The sequence below is a fragment of the Diabrotica undecimpunctata genome, chromosome 3 (genome assembly GCF_040954645.1).
Source record: "Diabrotica undecimpunctata isolate CICGRU chromosome 3, icDiaUnde3, whole genome shotgun sequence".
Classification (NCBI taxonomy): Eukaryota; Metazoa; Arthropoda; class Insecta; order Coleoptera; family Chrysomelidae; genus Diabrotica; species Diabrotica undecimpunctata.
Window position 1 is genome coordinate 124,404,524 of NC_092805.1, and position 12,620 is coordinate 124,417,143.

Sequence of the window (12,620 nt, forward strand, 5' to 3'; positions counted from 1 at the left end):
TCTACTCATATACAACGCGGCTATTTCATTAAAACCTGCATTTTTTATTTGCTCACGTGAATCATTGGGGTCTGCTTTTTTACCTTCACCAAGGTTCCCAAAGTACATACTTTTATTTAAAGCGTCAATTTTACAGGAGATAACCAAGATCAGTTCAATATTTTCAGTTACAACAATAGCTGCGTAATCGTCCAAAGACAACTCTATTGCTGTATTGACGATTAGTATATCAGTATCTTTAAAGTATTGTTTTGTTCTAAACCCTGCACTCTGGCCGCTCAGCTATTTTAGTACTCAGTTTCAAGTTTACTGGATAGCTGTCAAAAACACGTAACTAATGTAAAACGTAACTAATGTATTCGTTAAATGTTTTCGAAAGTTCGTGTTTGAGGCAAAATAATTTTGTCTTCAGGGAAAATTGGGCAGAGAAAGATATTATTACTGCACTCTTCACTTTCCCAGAGAGTTTTAGCAACTACTGCAGGTTTTTCTAAGTCTGTAGTTAATTGAATAAAAATAAAAATCGTGAAAAGCGTAAAAAGGGAGTGGTATATCCGACACGATGAATAATAATGAAGGAATTTATGTTTCTAGAACAGTCCGACGACGATTGGCTAAAGAAAATCTGCTAGGTCGTCGGAATATGAAAAAATCACGAATCACCGAAGCCATGAGGAGTAAGAGACTCCAATGAGCCAAACAACACCGGAGTATGTCTGTTGAAGACTGGAGTCAAATAAGTATAACTTTCTTGTTTAACGAATGGAGTTCGTGAACAGTGAATATTATCATTTTTACAGATGTGCTTCTCCGACAAATTAAGATTCCAGATTTTGGATGACAAAAGAGCAGTTCCATCCAGATTGCATTGTGGAAAGGGTTAAGCAGAGGGTTCCATTTAGTGTCATGATGTGGTCTTTATACATCGTGGAAGGGACAATAACACTGGACTAGTATAAGCGACTACTTAAAACTCGGTTACTGCCTCAGGTCAAAGCATTGTTCCCTGGTGAAAAAAATTACCTACGATTTTGCATCATGCCACAAATCTGAGAGTGTAACTGCATTTCTGACCAAAGAAAATATTGCAGTCCCGCCCTGGCCAAATAACTCACTTGGCATGAACCCCATAGAGAGCATGTGGGAGTTAACCGAACTGGCGATCGTCAAAGATGTTATCACCATGAAGCAGCAGTTGATTAAGGCACTTAATAATAATGTCATCATAACCCAAACTTAAAAATAACGCAGATGCTTGTATTAGTGGTATGCCCCTACGCGTAAAAACTGTAATTGCAGCAAAGGGGGCACAAATAAATATTAAAATTAGTGACACTTTTTTTGCCAAAAAAAATAAATAAATGGTTCTACTAGCGAAACTCATTGTTTTTGTTTAATACCAGATTCTCTTATACAAAAAATAAATGCAAGCCTTAAAGCCAACTACTTGCTAAAACAAACTGAGGTGAGCTAGAAAATTAAGAATGTGCGATAATGTTAAAAAAAATTAAAATAGGTTGAATAGAAGCGGAGATAAATGAAATTTTTAAGCGCGACGCGATTTTGAATGCGTAAAATCAATTTCAATTCTTCGGCCTAGCTCCCTTCAATTTTTGGACTGTTAAAGGTTTTTATTTAAACAGGTTAAACAGATCTTAGAACCTTACACCTTAGGACCTTATTGTAAATCGCAGTCAACTTTGATTAATTTAAACTTTGGAACGAATTAACCGATCATTTTATTTTTCCTTTCTTTTTACCGTCTTTTAAAACACTTTTAATGTCCGTTCTAAAAATAAAATCAATTAACAATTAATAAAGTTATTCAAATTCTATATAAGCCTAAAATTTACGCCTAAAATCGCCAGGCTCTTTTATTATACGGATTTTAATTTTTCAAAGCGGTTGTAAAATCTTGAATGCCTTCTGTAAAAAAGTTTTAATTATCTAGAAGTTTTAGTTTTTGGGTTTAAAAATTATTCATTGTTAGAAAACATTTAGATTGCAAAATTATTTTGCACAAACTATTAAATCGATTTTAATGAAGTTTTGTGTGATGATTAAACATATTTAATAGTTTTCTTTTTCGGAATATAAAGGTCCTGAGTTTAGTATACAAAATAAACTCACAAAAAAACCTTTTTTCTAAGTGATTCTTGTATTTCTTAGTATTTTTTCAATAATAATAATAATTGCTAAGATAAAAACTAGCATTGTTTTATGTAAAATTTAATTACAAAACTTTTATGTCATATACAAAATTATTCTAAGACCAATAGTTCTTGAGATGTATGCGAAAAAAGGGGAAAATGTCGAATTTTGAGTTTTTTTCATACTTTTTGTAATAAAAAGTTACACCCGCATTTTACAACTCACGCACAGTGAAATTATCATTTGTAGTGATATTTTGGAGGGATTTATGTAAAATAAACTGCGTTTATATGAGTCACACCCAAAAATCGATACCGCCTGAACTATGATACTTTATGAGGAACCTACACAAGTGTTTACTTGTGTAGGTTCTACTGTTAATAAAAACTGTATTATTTACACAATCATGAAACAATATGTCTACAATATTTTTATATAACAATAAAATATTGAAAACTTTTCTTTTCAACAGTTCTACAAAATTTATTTTAAATTATTATCACTACAGCTGTTTCGGTAAAAGTGCTTTCTCAAGTGATCTATTTTTGGTATGTGTTTACACTTTAAAGCCTTTAACTGAATAAATTGAGGAGGAGAGAATTGTTTGTCTCAAGTTGGTCATTCAGAATTATGTCTGTATTTTGTAATTTGTCGATTTCCATAAATTCTAATAAAGATATTTTAGGGCTTTACTTTGGATGTGAAGAATTTGAAATTTATCATTAAAAGAATGATTATGATCTAAAAGGTAAAGGACGTACGTAGAGTCTGTTTTTCTATTATTGAAAGCGCTTTTATGTTCTGCAAGTTCTGAAAGTTTTACATCGGTCAAACTGGTAGAACTTTTATGAAACGTATAGCAGAACATAAAAGGGTTTTCAATAATAGAAAACAGACTGTACATACGCACTTTACCTACTAGACCATAATCATTCTTTTAATAACGAATTTCAAATTCTTCACATTCAAAATAAAGGCCTTAAGCTATCTTTATTAGAATCTATGGAAATCACCAAACTAAAAAATAGAGACATAATTCTGAACGACCAACTTGAGACAAACAGTTCTCCCCACCTCAACTTATTCAGTTAAAGACTATAAAGTGTAAAGACATACCAAAAATAAATCACTTAAGAAAGGCACGTTTACCGAAACAGCTGTAGTGAATACTTTAAAATAAATTTTGTGGTGAAAACAACAGTTTTGTTTTATTGTTAAATAAAACGAATTTTCATTAAGTAACGGTCGAATCCATCACATATTTTTATATATTATTAAATAGTCTGATTCTGAATAAATTATACAAAAACTATTTTCTGGTAAAGGCATGGTAAAATTTCCCATTGATAAATAAACATAATTTTCACCTTTTATGAGCTAAATATTTTTCTTGATAAAAATATATTAAAACGTACATTTTAACTAATTTTTAACTTCCTGGACAACAACTACAAGCAGCGATACCTACGATGTTTTCATTTAAATTGACATTGTGAAGCCATGAGAAACAAGTACTTTACGAAAAGTACTAATCCTTATTAAAATTGCCATAATCTGAAGCAAATATAAAGTCCACAATAGGAACAACGAAATTAGATGAATAGATCATTTAATCTGACCTAAATTATGATAAAAACCTTTGATTTTTTGATAAATGCAGATATCGACCACATTTTCTGATGCCACATTAACAATTTAAAATAACGAAGTAGAAAAAATATAATTGCTCTAAAATATAATTTTGAGTATTTCTATTTTATTTCGAACTAGAAAACTAGAATTGTTTTAGGTTTAGTCTTACTTATAGCCAGAAAAGAGAAAAGTCTAAAACAGCAAATTGCAGATAGTATATAATTTAAATCAACATTTAGGAGAAATGCTGTGAATAACGGAGAATCACAGAAATAAAATTTATCCTGTTAATTATTTTGTCCTTTATCTTTAATAATATTTTGATAATTGTTAGATATGCGTGAAGTTGCTTCTTTTTTCTAAATGTTTAGGAATTATGTTTAGTCCCAAGTTTTCTTCATTAAGGGGCATAAGCCCAGTACAGTCGTATGTCAAATAACCGGCTGCATCACGGAGTCTTCCAAAATTTTAAGAACCTATTGTTCAGAGACGCAATTAAGGTAAATCTACAACATTCATATGTATTACTTAAAAGTGATAAATTTAAAGTAAAACTTGATTTTAGCTTAGGCTCCACTCTAACTGGAAAGAACTGTAACTGGATATTTTACCATGTTAATTATATACAAACCTTTTTTTAACAACAGATATATTGTTATTACAAATTCTAGTATGTACATATGTTTAAAGCCCTTTATACAAATTTATCATTGCTTTACAACATCAAAACATACAGCCATAACAAATACTCAGATATGACACCAATTCTAGAGACTGTTCATTTAAAAGTTAGAGATACTTAACCCTAATAATGTTTTTAATGTGGTAAAAATCTTAAGAATGGTAATATTGTTTACAATAGGGTCATATAAATACAGCCATTGCAGGAATATTCCTCAAAACCAAGTAATGATAGATGAAGTTGCCTACAAATATTAATGTAATTATTATATGTATTCCATGTTTATAAAAAGTTGTATTAATTAGACGGGAACTAAAGGTCATTTAGCATTGACTATCTCAAGTCTCATATTAAACATGAAATAAAAAATAATTCATTGATTTGTCATGGTTTCGTAATATTAGAACTTGGACGGACAAAAACGGACAACACTAAGGATGGCGCAGGATAGAGAACATTTTGATGTAATGATCGAAAACCTCCAGTAATCGAGTGCACCAGAAAAAGAAGAAGATTTGTTTACAAGTTAAATCGAGATACAAGATACAAGAATACACAGATTACAAAAACAAAATGCATTGTGCAAATTGTTAATAAACCAAACCACTTGTTTGACAGTAATCAAATCAAAATGACCACCATAACAAACAATTAAGACTAAAACAACCGAAAGGTTACAAAATACATAAATAAGATATATTTGCGTTCAAGTTAAATCGACATATATTCATGAATACACAAGCGAAACCCCAATACAACTTTCTTAGATCAAAACGAGAACACCATAATAAAGACTGATGAAAAACTAAAACGATCGAAAAATTATATGGAAAAGCTGTTTGAAGAGAAAGGAAAAAGCATTGAGCTTGATCAAATACCTATCGTTATCCTTAAAATAATAGAACATTAGGACATGGATGTTCTAGTGAAGCTAGTTAATTAGATTTATCATTCGGGTTTATCATTTTATATTCAGAGGAAATATTTAGTGAAGCCTTGGAAAAATGCGAACATGGAATACTTCTAAATGGAGAACGCCTAAACAACATCCGTTATGCAGACGACACCGTTATTTTTGCAGACAGTTTGAACAGTTTACGGCAACTGATGAACAAAGTAAATGAAGTAAGTGAAAGATTTGGACTTCAAGTAAATATAACAAAAACTAAATTTATGATCATCAGCAAAAATAAAGTTAGAGACGCTCAACTACTTATCAATAATACACCAGTGGACCGAGTAAAACAGTATAACTATCTTGGAACAACAGTAAATGAACAATGGGATCACTCACAGGAAATAAAATGTAGAATAGAGAAGGCTAGGCGTGCATTCAATAACATGGCCAAACTCTTTAAAAGCCTCAATCTTAATCTGGAGATAAAAGTAAGGCTCCTACGATGTTATATCTTCTCAATATTGTATTACGGAGTTGAATCCTGGACACTAACTGAAGCAATGGAGAAAAAACTTGAAACCTTCGAGATGTGGCTATACAGGCGAATTCTAAGGATATCATGGACAGACAAGATAACCAACGAGACCGTATTACGAAGAGTGGGCAAAAAAAGAGAGGTGATGTATACCATTAAAAGGAGAAAGTTGGAATATCTCGGACATATAATGAGAAACAGCACTAAATACAGATTACTGAAGGTAATCCTACAGGGTAAAGTATTCGGAAAGCGAGGAATTGGGAGAAGGAGAATATCATGGTTGAAGAACCTGAGGAAACGACCACAACCACAACGAATCTATTTAAAGCATCAGTCAATAAAATAATTATAGCCAGAATGATTGCCAATATTCGGAATGAATAGGCACTGAAAGAAGAAGAATCATTCGGGTGGCATACCATTTTTGGTTTTTTTTTTAAACGAAAAACGAAAATGTAAAACTGATGATCAACTCCTCTACGAATAACGAACTAAGAATTAACAACACACGTTTTGGCCACAAAGACCAACACCAAGTTAACAACTATTAAGACTAATCCAAAAAATAATAGAACAAAACAGAATTCCTCACAAATGGAGATCAAGCATCCCAATACCTCTCTTCAAACAGGGAGACAAATCGGACCCGGAAAATTACAGAGGAATTCATTTATTAAACACAGCACTAAAATGAACAACCAAAGTAATAACAAATAAACTGAATGGAATGATAATACTAGCAGAAGGACAAGGTTTTAGGTCGGGAAGATTATGCACCGACGCTATATTTATAATGAGGCAAGTGTAAGAGAAATCATTAGAATACAACAAAATGGAATATTTATGTTTCGTGGACCTTAAGAAGGCATTTGACCGGGTCAAATTAAAAGACCTTATCCACTTACTGTACGCAAGAGAGATACCTCTAGGAATAATTAAAACGATAGAAAATATCTTCCAAAACAACACAAGTAGAAGGTAAACAAAGTAAAAGTAGAAGTAGAACTAACCTACCCTATTGAAGCCGGCAAGGGGATAAAAAAGGGAGATTCCCTAAGTCTTCTATTGTTTAACCTGATTTTGGATAAAATAATAAAAAAATTAAAAGCTAAAAAAGGATACCAAATGGGAGAAAAACAACTTAAAATAATCTGCTACGCAGACCACGCAATACTACTCTCTCAAAGTGAAGATGATTTACAACGTATGCTGCACCAATTTATTATAACCGTCAGAAAAAAGACAAAATGAATGGTTACAACAGCAAATTTACTAAAATGCAAATTTGAGCTGGAAGGTCTGATAACAGAACAAGTGATGCAGTATAAATATCTAGGGATCACATTATCTAGCTACGGAAAGCTCGAAACTGAAGTGGAAGATCAAGTTAATAGAGCAAACAGAGCCGCAGGCTATCTGTATAAAACAATATGGAGAAATAAAAATATCGGGAAAGAAATGAAAGGCAGAGTTTACAAAATAGGCATTAGACCAATAATGACGACATACGCAGCAGAAACAATACCTGACAGAGAGGACAAAAAGAATGTTAAAAAGAGCAGAGATGAAACTACTTAGAAAAATTGATCGTAAACCACTATGGGACAGAGCTAGAAGTACAGATATACGACGTAGATGCAAGGTGGATAACATTAAGAACTGCATAAGAAATAGAAGATTGGAATGGAACGATCATATAAGCCGAATGAAAACAAATAGAGTAGTAAAGCGAAATTATATTTCATCTATTGTAACGTAGGGATACAAAAAGCCACCTCTATTCTTTTTAAAACCTTCCCAATTTTTAATCGATGCTAAACTTTTTTTACGAATAATTATTTTACTGCTCAATACTAAAATTTTTTTATATTTAACAACATCCATATTCAACTGCTTCAAACGACTGCCAATAGTCAAGTGTTTCACGGAGTAATAAACAATTGTACATGCATTCTATACCTCTACTCACGTAATTGCAAAAATCATGTGAGTAGAACTGCGGTTTCTGCAGAAGTCCAAAAACTTTTCAGAGATTCTAATAAATGCTGAAATCCAACAAAACAATAGCTTCACAACAAAATCATAGGAGAATAGTGACAAGAAATATAATTTTAGAATAAAGAGACTAACTATTAAGAAATACTATAATATTCAACATTCAAAACAGCAGTACCTATTTCATTAAAAAATAAACAAATACGTAGGCTAATATGAAGATAATAGCCTTAAGATAAAAAAAGAAAAGAAAGTTTTTTGTTTCAGTATGTACGTTTATAGTAAATAAATAATTTACAGTGGATACTTTCTATATATTTTATTGAAATGTAATTAGATTCTTGTGTAATCAGAATTACGTGTTAACAAACAGCTGTCAGAAGAAAATGAAATTAAATGTGGAGTGAGACAGGGATGCGTATTGTCGCCAAATATTTTTAATGCCTACTCCAAAGAGATCCTGAAAAACGCTGTTGAGGGTGAAACAGCTGGTATAAAGGTAAATGGAGTTCCCATTAACAACATTAGAGATGCAGACGACACTGTGATCTTAGCCAAAAATATTGAAGATCTTCAGAGACTGGTAACCAGAATCGCGGAGTATAGAATAGAGTATGATCTAACAATGAATGTCAAGAAGACGAAATTTATGAGAATATCGAAAACTCAAAGAAATAACGAGAATCTTCTAATAAACGGAACCAACGTCGAGCAAGTGGACAAATATGCATATCTGGGAACAATGATTACATTCAGGAGATCAAAATCAGAATAGAAAAGGCTAGAGCAAATTTCAACAAAATGAGAAGAGTGCTATGTACAAGGGATTTAAAATTAAAACTAAGAGTTAGGTTGGCGAGGTGCTATGTTTTTCGACTTTATTTTATGGAATGGAATCTTGGACCTTGAATACGACATTAAAAGAAAAACTGGAATCATTTGAGCTGTGGGTGTATAAAAGAATTCTGAAAATATCGTGGACAGAACACGTCACAAACAAAGAGGTTCTGAGAAGGATGAATAAAGAAATAGAAATTTTAAATATACTTTAAACAAGAAAATTGGAATATTTCGAACATATTACACGTGGAGAGAAATACACCTTGCTCCAACTGATTATGCAGGGAAAGATTCAAGGAAGGAGAAGCATGGAAGGAGAGGTAGGCGTAGAATGTCATGGCTGCGCAACCTGAGAGAGTGGTACAGATGTACATCAAATTAACTTTTCAGAGCAGCAGTCTCAAAAGTCCGAATAGCTATGATGATTGCCGACCTCCGCCGCGGAGATGGCACTTAAAGAAGAAGAAAAAGTAATCAGAATACGTCGTCTAAGGTTAAAACTACACATTGTTAATTAGAAAAACTTACCAGTACGTCTCCAAATTGTGCTCAAATTAAAACAGATACTGTTAAACAGTTAACTTAAAATCAAACAAGGAATCAACATTAAGAACAAGAATTGAATGACCAACTAGATGTGAAATATTTCTGCATAGACGGCTACAAATATACAAAAAGGCATAATTAAATAAACTTGCAATTATTGTCTAACTATTCAAATAATTTTACAATTTAATAAGAATTCATTAATAATAAAGAGTGATTAATGTAAAAAACAATGATTATTTTTAATTAATGCTTAAAACTTTTAGATTTTTTAATTATGTTTAAACAATTACTTAAAAATGAACAATCTGTAGATTCAAAATATGAAAATGTTTTGGCAAACGATCATTTGGAGCCTTATTCACTTACGGACTGACGTTAGATTGGACCTGATTTGCCGAAGTGGCAGCTGCCACAACGGGTAACTTCGTAATGCACGCCAGATCACCCCTGTAATTTAAGCATGAATTTCCACTATCTAACTACTCTAAACATAGCCAATCATTAATTTATGCATCAGTTTGTGAATCATCAGAAATATATTCAGTAAATTATTATAGAGTTTATATTATATATATCTTTCAACGAAAACTGTTTAAAGAATTGATATTATTATTATTCTCCGTTCATAAATTGTTGAGAGCACGAAATGTGCCTCAAACTCATAAAACGGTCGTAAACCATAGGCGTTCCTGAGGTGTTTATTCATTAAATAATAATATAATATTTTTTAATACTGTTATATATATAATATTAATAATACTTTAATACTAATATATTTAGCAAAAAAACAATTAAAACTCTCACGGCTAAGGTTATGTAATTATGTTATATTAATAAAAGTAAGAATTTAACCATTAACAATTTTGTAAATAAGAATACCTTATCTCTTTGGATATTTCAATACTAATCTTCGCGTTTAATCACTTTACTAGAAAACCTGGAATTCATATCCGAAGGTATTATTCGTTGCAAGATAATTAGGATGGAATTCCCCAGATTTTTAATAATATAATGGGTATGCTTTGGCCACGTGCCTCGTTTGTTCAGTTTATATTCGAAACTTAACTTAAAAGGGTGAAATTACGAACGAAAACAATTTTTTTGTTTAGTACGTTTTTGATCGCATGTAATTTACGGTTCGTCGCGTCGGTGTGTCCGCGTCTACGGCAGTAATTAGCGTCTCGAATATTTCTTTTGCGAATTATATGCAGTGCGTGAGTGATTTTTTATTCCATATACCTACAAACATATACGTACCTTTCGCTCGTGCTCGTTTTGTTGGATTGTTTGTGATGGCTTCATCATCAACATCATCAAGTTTTACACCGGTACTGTTGCGTACAGTCAGTAAGTCTGTCTATTCACCAAGAGAGAAGACTATTGTCCTGAATATTCACGATGCTCTGGTTTCTCAGAATCCCACAAACACTGTTCGCAACATAGTCGAAAGTTGTGCCAACATGACTGGCGTAGGAGAGTCAACTATATATAGGTTCCTATCAGAAAGAAAAAAACACGGTATAGCAAACCCAAACAAAAACAAACACTTAAAGAGAGGGAAAAAGCCTATTGAAATAGATGAATTTGCCAAAAATGGTATTCGAAGAAAAATTCATGGATTTTTTTTCAAAAAAGAAGTACCAAACCTAAACAAAATTTTACAAGAAGTTAGAGACGACCCGGATTTGCCTCATATCGGACGAACTAAATTGTGGCAAGTTTTAAAAGAATTAAATTTCCGGTGGGAGAAATCAGACCGAAAATCACTTTTGATTGACCGGCAGGAGATAATATGTTGGAGAAGAAATTATCTAAGATCCATACGAAAATTCCGGGCTGAAGGAAGGCCCATCTTCTACCAGGATGAAACCTAGGTAAACTCAGGTCGTACTCTAAAAAAAATTTGGTCACATAAAAATATATTAAGCTCCAGGCAAGCCTTTATGGAAGGTTGGTCTACTGGTATCTCCCCATCTTCTGGTAAAGGCAGGAGATTAATAATTTCTCACATTGGCAGTGAAAAAGGATTTGTTAAGCATGGTTTGTTGGAATTTCAGTCCAACAGCACAAAAGACTATCACGAGGAAATGACAGCTGATGTTTTCGAAGAGTATTTTGAGCAGATGATTAAACACATACCACCAAATTCAATTATAGTATTAGATAATGCACCTTATCATTCACGACTAGTAGAAAGACTTCCAACGACTGCGTGGAAGAAACAGGATATTCTTGACTGGCTGCGGAATAAGTAACTGCCTTACGAAGATGGAATGGTAAAAGCAGAACTTCTAAAAATTGCCCTGCAACACAAATCTAAGTTCAAGGAATACGTAGTTGACAAAATGGCGGAAAGGCGAAACATTACAGTCCTTAGACTTCCACCCTACCACTGCGAAATAAATCCAATTGAACTCATTTGGGCACAAATGAAAAGTTATGTGGCTAGAAAAAATACGTTATATAAAATACAAGCTATACGTGAATTGTTATACGAGTCTTTACAACATATTACAGAACAAAACTGGGAAGATGCAGTAAGACATGTAATAGAAGAAGAACAAAAAATGTGGGATCTTGATCACATAATTGATGCGACCGTAGAGACACAACCGCTAATTATTAACCCTCAAGATGACTCGGATTCCGAAGTTGATCCTATTTATTTTGAATTTGAATAGTTTTCTAATCGTAATTATATAAGGTAAGTAATAATAGTTGTAATCGTAAGGTAATAAAGGGGAAAGGCGCAAAATGTCTCCTGTCAAAATGTTTAATGTGTTTTAAATGTATCCATTTTTTTTTCAAATCCTGAGAAAACTAAACAGCATTTTTGAAAAATTTAAAGGCAGAATGAAATATTTTTTAGAATAAATAAAAAGTTTCTTTTGCATGCAACAGTTTCAATTAAAAATTATACTATATTTTCTCTTTTATTTTCACCCCTGTTACATAACATATTAAAATAAACATTGTAGAAGTTTTCAGGGACTTTCTGCCCTGAGTAATAATGTAATCTTTCATTCTGCGTTTAAATTTTTCAAAAATATTTATTAGTTTTTTCCGGATTCGAAAATAATGGATACATTTAAAACACATTGGAAATTTTGCCAGGCGACATTTGGCGCCTTTTTCCTTAATTAAATAAATGTATCTTTTACAAATGGCAAGAAACTTTTTATTTTTGAATAAAATAAATAAGTTTTATTAAAAAATACAATTTACATAAGTACAATTTAAAAAATATATTTATTTAGTTCAAATAAATGTTTCAATCATATACTCTATGACACTGGTCGTTCATTTCTAACCATTCAAAATACCCCCGTAATAGG

The 12,620-nt window shown here is 32.0% G+C and overlaps 1 protein-coding gene across 3 annotated transcripts in view; it reads right to left on the reverse strand.

Moving 5' to 3' along the window:
• LOC140437361 (regulator of G-protein signaling 11) overlaps window positions 1–12,620 on the reverse strand; it is a 367,203-nt gene that overhangs the window by 52,987 nt on the left and 301,596 nt on the right. For 2 of the 3 annotated variants that reach the window (XM_072526845.1, XM_072526844.1), the window contains one exon: window positions 9,652–9,732. The exons of the other annotated variant lie outside the window; for it this stretch is intronic. In XM_072526845.1, coding sequence (XP_072382946.1) covers window positions 9,652–9,732 — 81 coding nt within the window. The remainder of the gene's footprint in view (window positions 1–9,651; window positions 9,733–12,620) is intronic. 3 annotated transcript variants of the gene reach the window in all.